This window comes from Mesocricetus auratus, unplaced genomic scaffold (genome assembly GCF_017639785.1).
Source record: "Mesocricetus auratus isolate SY011 unplaced genomic scaffold, BCM_Maur_2.0 Super-Scaffold_100007, whole genome shotgun sequence".
NCBI lineage: Eukaryota > Metazoa > Chordata > Mammalia > Rodentia > Cricetidae > Mesocricetus > Mesocricetus auratus.
In genome coordinates, this window is record NW_024429191.1 from 80483085 (window position 1) to 80500049 (window position 16965).

General features: G+C 51.6%; 1 protein-coding gene across 2 annotated transcripts in view; it reads left to right on the forward strand.

Moving 5' to 3' along the window:
• Positions 1 to 2589: 2589 nt before the first annotated feature.
• Positions 2590 to 16965, forward strand: part of Mpp2 (membrane palmitoylated protein 2) — a 29673-nt gene continuing 15297 nt past the window's right edge. The window contains exons 1-3 of one of the 2 annotated variants that reach the window (XM_005070080.4): positions 2590 to 2809; positions 5377 to 5439; positions 9769 to 9887. In XM_005070080.4, coding sequence (XP_005070137.1) covers positions 5409 to 5439; positions 9769 to 9887 — 150 coding nt within the window. In that variant the 5' untranslated portion in view covers positions 2590 to 2809; positions 5377 to 5408. Of the gene's footprint in view, positions 2810 to 5376; positions 5440 to 8217; positions 8376 to 9768; positions 9888 to 16965 lie in introns of those variants that run through there. The other variant, XM_005070079.4, reaches the window with a different exon arrangement.

Below are 16965 nucleotides of genomic sequence, written 5' to 3' on the forward strand. Positions count from 1 at the left end.
ATTTGAAAGGAAGCAATGCCTGCACCCTGTGACCTCTGAGAGAGACAGAAATAATGCAGACCTGGAATCAGCAGGAAGCATTCTTTCCAGGGGCATTGTAGCCCTGAAACTGCAACAAGAAGCTTGGTAGACTCCAGAGACCTTCTTTTAAGCTGGTCCTGCATGGCTTTGGGCTGAGCTTAGAACAATATACCTAAGGGCACATTCAGTTAATGACATTTAACTACACCACTAGAATACTTTCTTCATCCCCGTGACACATCTCTCCCCAGCCTCCACCACTGGACATTAGGTTCCTCATCTATTTCAGTACCACAGAAACTGGTACCTTGTCTTGAACAAACAGGAGCATTCTAGTCTTCGTTGATAAATGTTTCCATCCACTCCAATCTCACGAGCCTTGTGTACAAAACTATCAACCATATATAAGGTATGTATGTGGGGGACTGCAAGAACTATGAGTCGGACTCCACCACGTGGATTCGAACTCAAAGTCCACCATGTCCTTGGGATCCTAGGTGGAATAGGTTTGCTGTGCATTGCTACAGGGTAATAGTGGCTTGTTTGAGAAATAATTAATAGTTTTGGGAGGAATCAAAATCTCTCTCTCCCCTTCCCAACTAAATGCAAACAGTTAAGTGATTCCCTGAGCAGAGGTATGTAGCAGGTTTTTTCTTTTGGGTCAACAACCGGCTCCCAAATCATGACATGGAGGCTTATTGTTAGTTTTGAGTGCTCCACCTTAGCTTAGCTCTTTTTTTTTTTTTTTCCGAGTCAGGGTTTCTCTGTGGCTTTGGAGGCTGTCCTGGAACTCGCTTGGTAGTCCAGGCTGGTCTCGAACTCACAGAGATCCGCATGCCTCTGCCTCCCGAGTGCTGGGATTAAAGGCGTGCACCATCAACGCCCGGCCCTCAGTTTAGCTCTTATTTGAATGCTTCTCTTTATTTATGTTCTGCCTCAGGGCTTTTTACTCTCCCTCTCCTTGCCCCTCCCTTCCTCCTGCTGTCTCCAGGGCTAGCTGGCAACTGCCTGGCTTCCAGCCCCAGGCAAGTCCTTTTCTTTCTCCCTTGTTCTCTTCTCCTTCTCTCTGTTTTGCCTAGAGTTCTCTTTCTACTTATTCTCTCTGCTGCCAACCCCACCTATCCCTCTCCTGTCTGGCTATTGGCCATTTAGCTTTTTATTAGCCCAATCAGTTACCTTAGGCAGGCAAGGTAAAACATGCAACACATCTTAACATAATTAAACAAATGCAGCACAAACAAATGTAACACGTTTACATTATTAACAAAGGCAGCAGATACAATGTAACACACCTTCACACAAAGTAACATTTCTGCAGCATGAACAATTGTAACACATCTTTGCCTAGTTAAAATAATACTACCCAATAGAGATGAATGGGTGAGAGCTGATGTAGTCTTGGCAATGGGAGGGGACCTCTTGTCCTAGGTTCAATTGGGAAGACCTTCTAGTCTAATGGCAGGGGTTTGAAAGTTGCTCTAGGAAGCATTTTTCCTCAGACAGAAGCCTGTAGTTCCAATCACTACCTTTTGGGGTCGCTACAAAACTTTCTTCTCCTCCCTTAGTCCCCTACTTAACGTACCTTTTAGCGTTTTGACCCATTTCCGGCTTTTCCTTATATCTATTACCAACTTTATCTCTTGTGAATAGAGTCTGCTCAGACCATATCTAGGGATGGATTCTCAAGTTAGTTCATTTTCGAGATTTCCAAGCAAGTTTCCAGGATGCAATCCACTTCTGATTTTAGGAGTCCAGTTAGCAAGGAAGAGAAATGCCTAGCTCCCACCGTTCCCATATTCCAGAGGATAGTGGAGGGAGTAGGGGACTCCCAGCTCAGCGAAGTACCCGGGTTGCACAGACTGAATGAATGCTATTTTCTACACTGCAGCAACCAATAGTCTGAGGCTGTGCAGTATCTTTTACTAGCAGGTCTGGGTGGAGCCAGCGGCTAAGAAAGGCGGGCTAGTGGGCTTAACCCTTTGATTTCTTTTCTTTTCTTTTTCTTTCTTTCTTTCTTGCTTTTTTTTTTTTTTTTTTTTTTGGTGCTGGGCCTCCTGCACGCTCTACCCACTGCCACAACTTGTTGAAATGGGACTCAGGAAAGAGGGAGTGTTACTTCTGTTCTTAGGCATGGACCAACTCCCTGAGTCCAGGCCTGAATTAGGGTCTTGGTCCCCTTCATGAAGACACAGCCCCCCTTAAAATTTTTTTTCTCCAAATTTTCTTAGAAGCCCAGGCTGCAGGTATTTGCCATCTGAATGTCTAATGTCTCACTCCAGGATGAACCCCGACGGAACTTACTGTCCTAATGTCCCATTCCTTTTCCAAACTGAATCAGGAAAGCGTGCGTGGGAGCGGAAGGCTGGACGAAGTGTATGTGTGTGTGCGTGTGTGCGTGTGTGCATGTGTGTGTGTGAGTGTGTGTGCGCGCGCGCCCGCGTTGATTCCATCAGGCTCAGTTTTTCCACCATCGCCCTTTTAAAGAATAATTCCTGGGCGCCTAGTGACACACGTTGGTGCTTCTCCGAGGTGGGGGTTAGTGGTCTTTGAGGTGTCTGCTAACCACTACCTCCCCGCCCACCCGCCTGCTGCTGCTGCAAGATTACTTTACAGTGGTCGGGAGGTTGCAGTGTCCCTTCCGCGTCCCAACCCACTCCTTTCTGTCTCCGCCCCTTCGTGCCTAGGCGGCCTCGCCGCTTTAAGAGCGAGGCTAGCGATTGACAAGCAATAACCGTGGAGAGCCCGACTGCGCGGAGTCGCCAGGAGCTAGGGGCTCCCCAAGACGCAGGTAGGTATCCCCAGGCCTCCGGGCCAGCACCCACCTCAGGACCCCTGCCTCGTTTTCGACCTGGCATGGCACTTGAGGACCCAATTCTCCAGGTCCAAACTCCCGTGCCCCTTCTCCAGCCGCAGCCCCTGGTGCTCTCTCTTTCTCTGGGATGTGGGTGAGGAGAACTGAACCCCTCATTCCAGGGATGCTGGTCTCCATCCCAGTAGTGTGGGCTCCAGAGGGACACTGGGCGCCAGGATGCTGAGCTGAGCGGAGCCCGGGTGTTCGCGCGGCCTCTGGGGGTCTATACAGGGTTGGTGAGTGGCGGGGGGGAGACTTCGGATCCCGGCATTACGTAAGAGCCGCGCTGTTGGCGCTTCCGGCCGTGGGGGAGCTAGACTGAGACTATGCTGGGTCCCTTGGCACCCTACACCCCAAGAAGTCAACCTTCCTTGGGAGGGGGTCCTGGAAGAGCCTCCCTGTTAACGCTGCAAGGGGCTGGAGGTTGCCGAGTCTCAGGGGCCAGGGTTTAAGGACTGGGGACTCCAGAGGGGATCAGAGCCAGAAGCGAGGAGCCAGGGTCAGAAAGTTAGGTCAACTAAGGGGATGGTGGGGAAATGAAGACTGGGGCAGGGGGTGGGGGGTGGGCAGTCATTCAGTGACCTCATCCCCTGGTCTCTGCAGGCGCACAAGCAAAGAGCCTTCTTTGATGGTTCGCAACACGCCCCCTCCTTCCCGGGTCCTAGCGCCCAGCGGCTTAGGACTGAAATGGAGGGGCGGGGGCGGTCTGATTGTGAGTGCGGGCACGTCCGCCTGCTCCCTAGACCCCATCCTCCGGCCCTTAGTTATGTTCAGCCTTCCCCATAACCCTATCGGGCTCCAAAGTGCCTTTGTCAGGCTGTCCTCTTTCGCACCTCTCTGTGTCTGCACTGATAGAGGGGTGGGTGGGAGGCTGGAGGAAACCTCCCCCCTTTGAAGCTGGCGGGCTTCACCTACAGACAGACACCTTGGGGGTGGGGAAAGATGGATAGGCTGGTGGCGGGCGGGCGTGTGGAGGTGGCAGTGGGAGGATTCCTGGGCTTATGGAACTGAAGTGCTGATTCCGTGATGACTGGACCCAGGGACCGTGGCATGGAACCAGGCTAGCTCGCCTGGCACTGCCGTTCTCCTGTGGGCACAGCTGGCCCCGCCCTGTCACAGGCTTGGGTGGGGGTGGGGCAGAGCGAGCCGACACCGTGGGAACCAACTCCTCAGGGAGCAAACCCAGGCTCTCTGGGCTGTTCTCCCGCCTGCTTCTTCCCTGCCTCCCTCCTCCGGAAAAAGAGTTACCCCATAGCAAGCAGCTCTACTAGGAAGCATGAGAAGGTGCCCCTCTGCTCTCTAGGAAAGAACAGGGGAGTTGGCACAAGGGATACTGGTTGGCATAGTGGAGTCTGGACATTTCTCCCAGCCAGCGGTGCTAGTGTGGGAGGGGTTCCCCTCCTCTCTCTCTGCAAGTTCGGTCCTTCTGGAGAAGATCCAGGAGGAGAGGGAACCATTTCCCTCACCTTTGTGGTTTCTGCCTCCAGAGCTGAAGTCATTAGCTTAGGCCTGAGAGAGGGAGCAGAGAGGCTTTTAGTAAAGTCAGTAATTGCTCCTTGTTTTGGAGTCTTGAGGGGAGGTGGAGTAGTCCTGTGCTCCCCCTCGTCGGGTGCAAAAGACTTTAGTGGGCACTGCCAGCTGCTTCCCCCTACTCCCCCACCCTTGCTGTGAGCCACTGCCTCCTGTTGTCATGGCAACTAGGGAATTAGGGTTTTATCCAGTAACACATGTCCAGGAAGGCAAGGGGAGGAAGAGTGATGGGTCACCCGGTTCTCCTTTCCAGGGAGGATGAAGGAGACAGTCTTGACTTGGGGAGACTCTGGGATGGGCAGTGGGGCTGCAGACTTCATGCCTGTTTATGGCTGCAGATCCTCCCCCTGGACTAGGCAGGTAAGAGGGGGAGAGAGAGAGAGAAGTCAGATGGGAAAGGAAATGTAATTTCTGTCAACTGGACACCCAAAGGTTCTCGGCCTGGGGCCTAGGGTGAGTAATGGAGTCAATTCTTGTTCGAGTGGAGCCTACCAGCTGGGGACACTTCCCACTTTTTTTTTAGAACTCACACTTAATCTCCTTCCAGAACCAGAAAGACATATTTTGTTTTGTTTGTTTGTTTTTGAGATGAGGTTTCTCAGGCTGGCTCAAACTCCTGGGCTAAGGGGCCCCTTCTGCCTTGGCCTGAGTGGTACTACAGCACAGGTGGACATTACCATGTCCAGTGAGAAATACCATTTTTCTTAAGAGTCACAAATCCTAGGTTTTCACTGTAGCTCTCCTACCGGCTTTGGGACCTTGGGAAAAACTGATTAACCTCTTTGGTCCTTCCTGTCTCTCCGGCCTCTGAGAAAAGGCATGCCACCTGCTCTTCTTGCGCTCCAAGGCACTTGGGGTCACCCTTGTAATCCAATGCTCTCCCATGTGGCTGTTCCTGGAGAGGATGCCCTTCCCCGTGTCTGCTGTCCCTGGCTTTGCCCTGTACCTTCTCATCCTCCTCTCTCCCGCTCTAGGAGACTGATTCCGAGTCCTCACTGACCTCACCATGCCAGTTGCGGCCACGAACTCCGAATCTGGTAAGAAGAGGGTAAAGCGGTCAGCCTACCTCAGTGGTTCCTGAGGGGACTAGACAAGGATAAGGGGGTGGGTGCAGCAGCGGTAGTAGCTGGGCACTTTCACGCTCCTCCCCCATCACCCCAGCTCTCAGGCCGCCTTTTCCCTGAGATAAGATAGAGCAGAGTAAGACCCAAGTTTGCTCCAGGTAGCACCAGGGTGCCTGCTCCAGAGACGGTGCACACTGCAGCTGGACAGGAATGGCAGAGAAGTGCCCCGGGGTTGTGGACCGGCAACCTGGGATTTGGTGGATAAGGACAGGCTAGAGGGACTGAGACGTCCACAGTACATTTTGCCTGTCCAGAGGCTGGGGGTGGGTAGGACGGCTATGGTAGGTGTAAACAGAGAGACAAAATTCCCGGGGAGGGATCGATGCTTGCACGAAGTTCTGTAGGTGTTCAGCCTCAGAGTACACAGGCTGCAAAAGCCCAGCAGCCACCTGGGAACCGCCCAGCCTGAACTTCTGAAAGAGCTGATGTGACATTCGAAGAGAGGGGAGAACTCATTGCTGTGAGGAGTTTTCACAATTCTGCTGCTGCTGCTGCAGTGGTGGCTGGTGCCGCCGCTGCTCTACTGTCAGGGCATCCATTGACCTGCAGGTCAGTCATCTCCCTTTGAGGACTTCTTTCCTCCGAGATAAGGTGGCAGGATGGAGTTGGCATTTTCAATTTTGCTCCTAGATGACAGCAGTGGGCCCCCACCCACCTGTATCCATGCCCCAGAGTCCCCACTCCACCTCAATGGTTCCTGGACCCTTGAGTGGTCTCTGAGACCCACCAAAATTAGGTTCCTTGTCTAGAAGCTCCGAAAGGGCTCTGTCTCCAGCTGTGAGATGCCCCGGACAGTCTGAATTGGATCCTGCTGCTCTTTCTGCAAGACATCCCAGGTCCCCACTTTGGACAGAAGGAATCCTTGTCCCTACCCTCTAAGAAAATGAACATTGCTGTGTGCCAGCCAGAATCTAAGCTGTGACCCCTTTGCCCCTCCCCACCCCCAAGGAAAGGCTCTTTCTCCATGCCATGGAATGTCCCGGGGCTTCTTGGAGGGCTCAGGTTTTCTTCATGCTTCAGGGCCGCCCCCCCCCCCGTTAGCCTGCTCTAAAGCTGCTTAGGAGTGATTGAGACGGAGCCTGTGATTAAAGGCTTCTCATCTGGGGTTGCCAAGTAAACCTATTAACAGTGACCTGCAGGGCTGTACAGGGAGAAGGTTCCCAGCTGCAGACCACGTGGTGGGGGCACACAGGGTGGGAGCCCATGCCTATGGGTGTGGTCTGAGTTTTCAAACACCTCCTGGTGCCCTGTTCCCCTAGTGCTGTGGACTGTTCCTTGCCTCTATATCCAAAGGAGGAAATACCATGTGCTCCCTTCCCCTAGCCAGTCCTCTGTTGACATATCAGCCCCCAAATCTAAGGGTGTGCCCTGCCCCTTATCATTTGGTGGCCATTGCACTTGCCATGCGTCTGACAGAGACCCAGCTGTACCCCTCAGCTGAGGTCAGGCTCCCCTCCCTCTTCCCCCTGTTTCCATAGGGGCATTCCTGCTTTGGGTTCTGCTAAGGTGAAACTAGCAAGTTCCTCCCTTCCCCATGGATCAAAATGACCCTTCTTACTATGGGGGACCCCCTCTTGCTTTAGTTAAGGACAGTTTGGGAGCTATGTGAGCGGTGTCACACACAGGATGGGAATTTAGACATCTTGTGCTCACTGACGGCCCCAATGTTTCTCCTTTCTTCACTGGGCTCGCTCCTCTCTTTAAAACAGGGTGAGGACGTGGGCCTGTGTTCAGATGGAGCTGTCCCTTTAAATATCTCGGCCATCTTCGGGTTAACCTTCCTGGTGTATAATCCTGCCTGCTGCCATAGCAACCAGGGGTGCAAGGGGACCAGGTGCCATTCTTCTGGGAATGTCTGACTGGAGGTGGCAGCAACAGCAGCAGCAGTGCCTTAGTAGTGGCCTCATGGGTGCACATGGGCACACATGGGGTACAGGGCCTTGGTAACTACCCTTTTGCTGCATCGATGGGCTCCCCCCCCCCAGTTCTAAAGCGCCTGGCTTGCTCCCAGGCATCACCCCTCACCTGATGGACAGTAATGGCAAAGGGAGACGCTACTATTGAGACGGAGTGAAGAGCTGGTCCCTTTACGGCTCCGTGGGTACCACCATTCTGTCTCCCCCACCCACTGCCCACACTGCTTCAGTGGATGACATTTGAGGCTAACATAGTTGCCTCTGGTTAAAATGGTGTTACTACCTTCCTGCACCTGCCGGGGAGAGGACCTAGAGCTGTTCTTGAGGGCTTTCTTCGGTCGAGAGGGTTATTGTAAAGAAGCTAGTCTGCAGTGAGGGAGAGGGCAGAGGTCAGAGTGCGGTGCAGGAGAGGGTGGGAGTCAGCATGGGGTGAGGTAGGGGAGGGACATCCATCGGAGGTGCAAAAGGAAGATGGCAGTCCAGCTCTGCCGGCCACCTGGGGTTTCTGCACTGGCCGAGAGGGAGGCCCCAGTCCCGAGGGACTTACCTCAGTCTTGCAAGCCCGATTTCATTGCCACCTCCCTACCTGTACCGGTGACAGTTAGTGTGACAGGGACCAGGCCAGTTTAGGATGACTCTCTCCTGGCACCTCCTCCCTCCTACCCATTACCGCCCCCTCCTCACCAGCCGGCCGGCTTTGACCAATCAAATAGGCGGTCCAGGAGGCGAAGCCTTGCTATTGGCTGATCCTGCAGCACTCCGCGAGTCCCGCCTTCTTTAGCTCAGCCCGCGTTTGGCTGGGCAGGCACCGATCTCCGGGGAGACTGTTCCAGGATTGCCAAGGGGTCGCCATGGCCTGCAGCCCAGGCAGTGGGGCGTCCTTGGAGGGGTTTTCCCTGGGATCCTCTGAAGAGGCAGAGCTCTGTCGGGAAGGTAGGCAGAGGTAGGGTGGAGAGGCCAGGGGAGGGGTACTTACCCTTTAACTGACCCTCCGATAGTGGGCTCTGGTGCACCTGGGTAGCGGCGCCCTTACGGGCGATCTGGACGCCCACCAGCCAGAAGAGCTGATCTGGCACAGAGCATCATCCCCTCCGCCCCCGGTTCAGTCCCCCAACCCCAGCTGGTTGTCTGGGGAATCAGTGAGCAGGACTGTGGACATTTGGCAGAATGGGAAGGGCTTTGACTTGGCTTCTTTGAAAGCCCAAGTAGGACCTTGTAAGTCTCTCGTCCTTGAGCCGTCCAGGCCTGGAAAGGAAGGGTCTGGAGGCAGGCTCGGCTGTTGTTTATGGAGAAAATGGGGAAAGAAATGGGGGCTCAGAGCCCTAAGCCATCGTCTCCAAGCTCCGGTTTTAGGGCCCCCTGTTGCCCACCCTCACTCTTTGGAGGAGGGGAGCTCTGACAAGAGGGTTGAGAGATGCCAGGGAGCCTGTTTCCCCACTCCGCCCTCCTCCAGGGTTTGGATGCTGTTATGCAGATGTAGGCGTGGGTGGCAGATTAATGATACCCCCTGCCCATCTTTGCTCCCAGCTGGGCACAATGCTTTTTTCCTTCCTTCCACCCCCTGGAGTTCCCTCCCACCTTCACCGGGGAGTGAAGACAGCCCCGCGTCTCAGAGGCCATTTTCAGGTGAACTGATGTCCTTGGTTTCAACTTATCCCAGGCTGAGAGTACTCATTCCCGTGGTGATGTGGTTTTTGACCTCTGCCCTTGGTACCCACAGCCATCCCTGAGTGCTTGTTTCTCCTGATAGTATTCCAGGCTCCAGTTTTGACTTTTCCTCATGGGTTAATTTCTAAAGAATGACGTTTGTCAGACCTAGGGACAGTGACTTGTGCAGCATCACACTAAGCTAGTGTATGTAGCTGGGACTGGTGGACATTGGTTCTGGCTTCCTGCATTGCTGACTGCTTGACTCTGCTTGGACTCAGGGACCTGCTCTAAGTGCTGTCTTACCCCTGAGCCTGCCAGCAACAGGTGGCTGCATCTTCATGCTTCCGCCCAGCTAGGGGTTGAGTGGGAAGTCTGGCTCTTTGTTGCTGGGCAGAATCTGGCAAGGGACACCTGCCCCTGCTCTCTGGTCTGGTTCCCGATGCTGGTAGCCTCCTACCTTCCCAGGCTGGCATTGCCTAGGGTGGGAAAAAGGTCAAGAAAACTGCTACCTGCCCCTAGGATCGCTGCCTGAGACATACAAGGGCCTGGCATCTGTGGAAGGAGAATAGAAAGTGCTGTTGAGTGACTTCTGTTGGGCTGGAGATGGGAGGGTTTGTGCTGGAAGTTGGTCTTCTGTGCCCAACTGATACAAAGGGTCTCACTGTCCCTCCCCCAGCCATGCAGCAGGTCTTGGACAACCTGGGATCCCTTCCCAGTGCCACCGGGGCTGCAGAACTGGACCTGATCTTCCTTCGAGGCATTATGGAAAGTCCCATAGTCAGATCCCTGGCCAAGGTATGGTATATCGGGGAGGTGGATGGTGTAACCAGGAGCCTCAGAGGACCCTGGGAATGGGGTATGTGGCAGAAGGAGCCACCTGAAAGGGTGTGGAAGGATGTCATGCCTGGGTGATGAATCTGAAGGAGCAGGTAGAGGAGATTCTGTGGCTCCTGGCTGCACCTGGCTGCCCCTGGCTGGTGAGAGGTGGCAGGGGACATCCGGCCCCTGTGTGTTGGATTCTCCAGACTGGTTCTGCCCACTTCTCCGCCTTTGGGTATTTGTGCATGTGTGTCAGGTGGGAGACAAACTCAGTAAAAGAAAATTATGAGAATCGTGTAATGGCTGGGTGGTGGCGGGGCACGCCTTTAATCCTAGTACTCAGGAGGCAGAGACAGACAGACCTCTGTGAGTTCGAGGTCAGCCTGGTGTACAAAGCTACACAGAGAAATCCTGTCTCAAAAAAAAAAAGAATTTTGTACTGGCACACATCTTGGGGGAGCATAGAGGACAGGTGCCTACCTGAGCCTCTGGGGCAGTGGAGGCCTCTTGGAGGATGCAGAGAGGGGCGGGCGTCTCAGGCCACAAGAGAGCTTGGGCTGAACCATGGAAGTGAGAGGTAGTTGGAAGTGTGAAGCTGGGGCCTCAGGTGCCAGACAAGCAGAGTGAGCTGTGAAGATGGTGGCAGGCTGTGAAGGGCACTGGGGATCATGCCTGGGGGCTCAGATATTGCCCCCCAAGTATCAATCAAGCTTTGCACATTTTAGACAAGACATTGGCATTTAGGAAGTCCCCTCAAGCCCCCCAAGCCATGTGGAGGATCGAATGAAGGGTTTCAGAGACCAGTTAAAGACCACGTGGTAGAGCAAGAGGAGCCTGGTGCTAAGGCATGGGGAGGGACTTAGTGGGGTACCCAAGTGGAGGAGGCTGGTGTTGACTTTTGCAGTACAGTGGAAGGGAGGTGCTCCTGGGCTGGGCTAGAGGCAAGGCTGGACATGCTGGGAAGTCAGCCTGATCGCTAGGGAATCTAGTAAAGGCAGGCATTCCTCTCCTGGAATCCAAGGGTCAAGGCAAAGTTTGGCCAATCACTGAAGAGGAGAGAATCTAGTGAACAGGGACCCAGACAGCCCCTGGCAGGCGCTGATTTCCCAGGGTGGGATGACTCAATCCCTCAGCAAGAGGAAGAAGAAGGTGACTTTGATCCAGGGCCCAGATGTAGGAGCCGTGAATGAAGCCCAAGACTGACTTGGACAGTATGACTTCTGGGGCCCAGGCAGGGAGGAACCCACTGAAGGTTGGGGTCTCTCTGAGGTTGAACGGCAGCTGTGGAGCGGTGGGGGTGCAGAGATGGAAGAGAAGGCCAAGGCCAGAGAGGGAGGTAGGGATGAATTATTTCCCAGCAGGGCAGTTCTGGGGGATGGTGTGTCCATACAGGGTGTGACTAGATTTCAGGGGTGCTAAAGAGGTCCTGGAGGGGAAGCCTCTAATGAGGGTGGGCATGGTTGCATGCAGCTGGGAATCAGGCAATGGCAGGTGATAGGGAAATGAGACGAAGGCAGTCAACAGGGCCTGCAGGAATGAATGGTGGGGTGGATTACAGGAGAGAGAGGCAGTATAGAGGATGGTGGGTTTTCCTTTGTCTTTTCTTTGTGTGTATGTGTGTATGCACATGTGTGCATGTGAGAGTGTGTGCGTGCACATGTGTGCATGCAAGAGAGTGTGTGTGCACATGTGTGCATGTGTGTGCACATATGTGCATATGTGTGTATGAACACGTGTGCATTCGAGAGTGTGTGTGCATGCACATGTGTGTATGCGAGAGCATGTGTGTATGCACATGTGTGCCTATGTGTGTATGCACATGTGTGCCTATGTGTGTATGCACATGTGTGCCTATGTGTGCATGCACATGTGTGCATGTGAGAGTGTGTGTATGCACATGTGTGCATGCAAGAGCGTGTGTGTGTGCACATGTGTGCATGTGTGTGCACATATGTGCATATGTGTGTATGAACACGCGTGCATTCGAGAGTGTGTGTGCATGCACATGTGTGTATGCGAGAGCATGTGTGTATGCACATGTGTGCCTATGTGTGTATGCACATGTGTGCATGCGAGAGCGTATCTGTATGCACATGTGTGCATGCGAGAGCATGTGTTTTATGCACATGTGTGCATGCGAGAGAGAGCGTGTGTGTAACCCAGAGATTGAAGTTGGATGTCTTCCTCATTCTTTTTTTTTTTTTTTTTTTTGGTTTTTCGAGACAGGGTTTCTCTGTGGCTTTGGAGGCTGTCCTGGAACTCGCTCTTGTAGACCAGGCTGGTCTCGAACTCACAGTGATCCACCTGCCTCTACCTCTCGAGTGCTGGAATTAAAGGCATGCGCCACCACTGCCCGGTCCTACCCTATCTTTTGAGACAGAATTTCTCATTGAACTTGAAGATTACTAATTGGGTAGACTGGCTGAACAGCAAACCCAGGAACCCTTCACGGCCTAGCTTTTGCCTGGGTGCTGGAGATGCAAACTTAGGACCTTGTGCTTATACAGGAAGCTCTTTACCAACTGAGCTATCTCTTCAGCCCCAGGTGGTAGGTTTTCTATAGGGCCTTGTGGGGACTTTATCATAGGATGATGATAGTCTTGGGGTAGGGTGTAGAGGTGATTAGGTTCTTCTGGGAGGAGAGAGAGGCTGTGTTCCATGGACACACCTGGCATACATACATTCTTGTTGCTGTACATGAGAATCTGAGGCAGAACTATGAGTTTGATAGCTTGGGTGACATAGTAAAGCCCTGTGAAGAACAAAACAAGAGCCAAGCATGATGACCCATCTCTTTAATCCCAGCACTTGGCATGTAGAGGCAGGAGCAGCAGGAGTTCGAGGTCAACCTCAGAATGTCGGAGGTCAGTCTGGGCTGTGTGAAATACTGTCTCCAGAAACCACAAAAAGAAAACACTCAAAGCAAAGAAAAACAACCAAAAAGCAACCAAAACACAAGAAAGATCAGATGATTAAAAAGTCTGGGAAATTCTGGGGAAGAGAAAACATGATTTGAGGGAACAAGAGAGAGGCAGTGTGTGTGTGTGTGTGTGTGTGTGTGTGTGTGTGTGTGTGTGTGTGTGGTGTGTTCCTTGGTCATTGAAGATAACACTTTCTTTTTTTTTAATTTGAAGCAAGAAGCCATGCGTGCCTGTGGTGTTAGCTACTCTGGAGACTGAGGCAGAAGGAGGATTGCTTGAGCAGTGCAGGGCAAGCCTGAGCAACACAGCAAGACCCTATCTCTTACAAGAGAAGATGAGGGAATAATTATTTGTGTTTCAAATATTGAGCACATAAGCTCTAGGTGGGCAGGAAGGTTTGTCTTCCTGGATGACCACTGTGTCTTCAGAGCCTAAAACAGTGCTTGGCACATAATTGGCTTTTACTGAATATTTTGTTGAGTGGATAAATAGAAAGGGTTGAAGAAAATAGTGTAACCACTCTACAAACACCCATTTCCATAACATTAATACAGAGATTGATTATTTTTGCATTTATGCTTTCTTTTTAAAGTCCTTACAAATATATGTATATGTTTTTAATGTGTATGTGTGTTTGTCTGTGTGAGTATATGCTACATGTGGGTATCCACAGAGCCAGAAGAGGGCATTAGATTGCTTGGAGCTGGAGTTCCAGGGGGGTGGTAAACCATTTGATGTAGGTGCTGGGAACTGAACTCGGGTCCCTCAGCAGAAGCAAAATGTGCTCTTAACTGCTGAGTCCTTTCTCCAGATCTTACTCGTTCCTTTGACGAAATAAAAAATGCTGCATGTTACAATTCACTCCCCGCTTCCTAATTTCCACTGCTGTCCCTTCCCAAGAGTAAACACTGGCGATGTCATTTCCCAGAATGGTCGCTATCCTTGTCTATATATGGGTTTAGCCACTAATAATATGCCCTTGCGATACATGCCTTTAAATTTCCCATAAATGGGATGATAGTATAATCTGCTTCTGTCTTTGAGATTTCTCATCCACACAGGCAGTGAAGTTATTGATCTAAGTGTAGATAAAGATGGTGAGATTCATTTGCACTATTGTGCACTAATTGTGACGTGTGTTGTGTGCAGTTAAGTAGTTCCCCTTCTGAAAGAAAGGGCGGTGGTGGTGCAGATTTTGCCCTGAAAAGCACAGCACTGTTGTGGATGTCCTTCTATCCGTGTGTTTATGCATAAATGTGAACTTTTCTCTGGGGTGGACTTGGCAGTGGAAGTATTGAATGCATGAATTTTCGAGCCTCTGTGTCCATAACTTCCAAAGTTGGATTCAGAGTTGTATGGGTTAAGCCACATCTTCTGTCGGTCACAGGGTCAGGGCTGGGTTTTCTCAAAGTGTGACTTCCCTCAGTAACATTCCCTGATGGCCTTGCCCAAGCACTTGACAGATCTCCAGAGAGGGATCACTCATTCATTCCTCCATTCATTCATTCATTCATTCATTCACTCTTCCACTCATCTGTTCAACAGCTATATACTGGATACCCAGCATGCACCAGGATAACAGCAGATGAACTCTGACTTCCTCTTACTAGATCCCACAATGCCTCAGTCCCGGAAGTTCACATACAGCCTTGTCGTTAAGTTACCAATGTACTGAATCAGACTGTAAGTAGAGTCCTTCCTCTAGAAATGTTTGGAGCATAAGGAGGTCAGATTGTCCGTCCATAAAATTCTGGGCGTGATTCTCAATAATAGAACTCTACTGAAGATAGTGAGGACATTTGTTCAAGTTTGAGGCCCACCTCCCCTGAGAGGATAGTGTGCTAAGGGCATCCAGTGGCTTTTCTCATCTGGTTCTGGAGCAAACAGGGAAGGAATATTCCAGAAGAACTTCAGAATAGCAAACCTCTCCCACCTCTGTGTGGGTGATCCTTCACTGTGGAACGCCATTGTTGATCAAAAGTCAGCACAGCCTCTCTCTTCACTTTCCAGTGCTTTGGACAATGGGACACACTTCTTACCAGTTTTAATGATATGTAGCATAGATGAATTTGTCAATCAATAGACTAAACACTTTGATTAAAGATCCAGCTCCAAAATCTTGGTTCTCCTGAAGAAAGTAGCCCAGAGCCCCCAGTGACTTTGGGTTAAGCTGTAGTAGTTAGTAATCTGCCTCCTCCCTTTGCCTTTGAGGAGTTGGGCTTGACTCTTGTTTCTATGGTAGACACATGGGAGGGTCTGGGATGGGTAGAGTTGGGGCCAAGGATGGAGTACCTGAGGGAGCAACCCTAGAGAATGAAAGGTTCTGAGAGCAAGCTTAGCAGGCAGCTCGTGAGTTCAATGGTTGACTGTAGACAGGGGTGGCTGACACCTGGGAGGGCTGACATGGATCCAGCAATAAGCACTTCTACGGCAGCCAATGCCAAGGTGAGAAATCCAAGGCTAATGCATTTAGGAACCAGTAAAGTTGCTGACAGCAGATTCACGTGCCTGCAGGGAGGCATGGGGAGATGGTATTTGAAGGTGTCCACGTGATGAACAACAAAGAGAAGTGACCCCCAGGCTGGCTTTTGGGGTGTCACAGTAATTCTCACTCATGGTTTCAGGGCAGTCCATTCTGGCAGAGAGGGTGTGACAGAGTTCCTGGCAGTGAGAGCATGTGACAGAGGCTCATCATGTCCCTGTGGACCAGGAGTCAGAGAGCAGCCGACTTTGAATGGACTGCTCCCTAGTGCCTTACTTCTGTCCGATAGGTGGGTAGGTCTACCTCCTAAAGGTTCCACAGCCCTCTTAAGTAGTGCCACCATCTAGGGGATAAACTTTCAAAAACATGAGCCCATGGGAGGCCTTTCAGGTTCAAACCCTATGGTATAGTATGTCTGTTGGTCTCTGTGGACATCAGTTGTTTCTTCTAAGAAGTGAGGAGAGTGACACCTGTTTGGTAAGAGAGTCAAACGGATGTGACGGTGGTTATGGACGTGGAAGTGTTCCTATGGTGTGGTCTTAGCCGTCAGTCTGACGTTCCTCAGAAGGCTTTGTCCTATGGTTAGGCTGTAGTGGATGAGCTGGCAGAGCAAGCAAGGGTTCTTGAACAATGAGGGCACAGTGAAGCCAATAAGATTGGAGCCTTCACAGGGCCGTGTGTGGTGAGGGGAAGGTGTGGCAGTGGGGAGCTCAGCAAACCAGTTAGCTTTTGCTACAACCCAAACTGCCCGATGTGCTGTGGTTTAGTTCTCGTGGCTTTGTGGGCAGGTTGGATGCTCTGCTGGCCTGGGCTTGCTCACCTGGGTGACCTGGGTGGTCTAAGATGGCCCATGACTGTTGTCTCAGTTCAGAAGGCTGCAACACACGAGATGACTGTCTCTCTCTCCATGTAGTTTCTCAGCCTGTGCGAGGGTGGCCCCGTCTCCCCTACATGGTGGTTTCTTGGTCAAGGGAAGACAAATTCCAGATCATAGACACTGCCTCTGCTTGCCTGCATGACATTTGTTAATGTCCCAATAGCCAAACCAATCACTTCTGCTGAACCTCCATTGGAGAGCTCTGGAACACTGCTTTCCAGCACCTGCTCCAGTTCTTGAGTTTAATTACGAGTCCAGAGTTCAAAGGAGAATTCTGTCCTTTGCCAAGATTAGAACACTTGGAATGAGAGGGTGGAAAAGTTTTGTAGGGAGATGACGATAGCAGGTCTGGGGTTGCCGTCTGTTTTTGGCTTTGGCTCAGGAGTTGGCAGAATTAGGATACTAGTGTTTCCTCTACTGTCACCTGGCCATGTACCTGGCCCCAGTTGCTAGACCCTACATTGAGGGTGTGTATGAGTTACAGAGTCTTATGTAGCCCAGGCTGGCCTTGAATTCACTGTGTCACAGAGTTTGCCTTTGAATTCCTGCTTTGACCTTCCCAATGCTGGGATTATAGGCATGTGCCACTGTGCCTTGTTACATTATGTGGGGATCCATGTGGCTTCCTTCGTGCTAGACAAGCACTCTGCCAGCTGAGCTACATCCCAGGTCATGTTGAGGATGATTTTGTGATCAAAATGGTTCACGTGGTTACCATGAACATTCAAGTCACTCTCCCGGGTCCCAGATCCAGTGCCTCTAATAATTGTATAT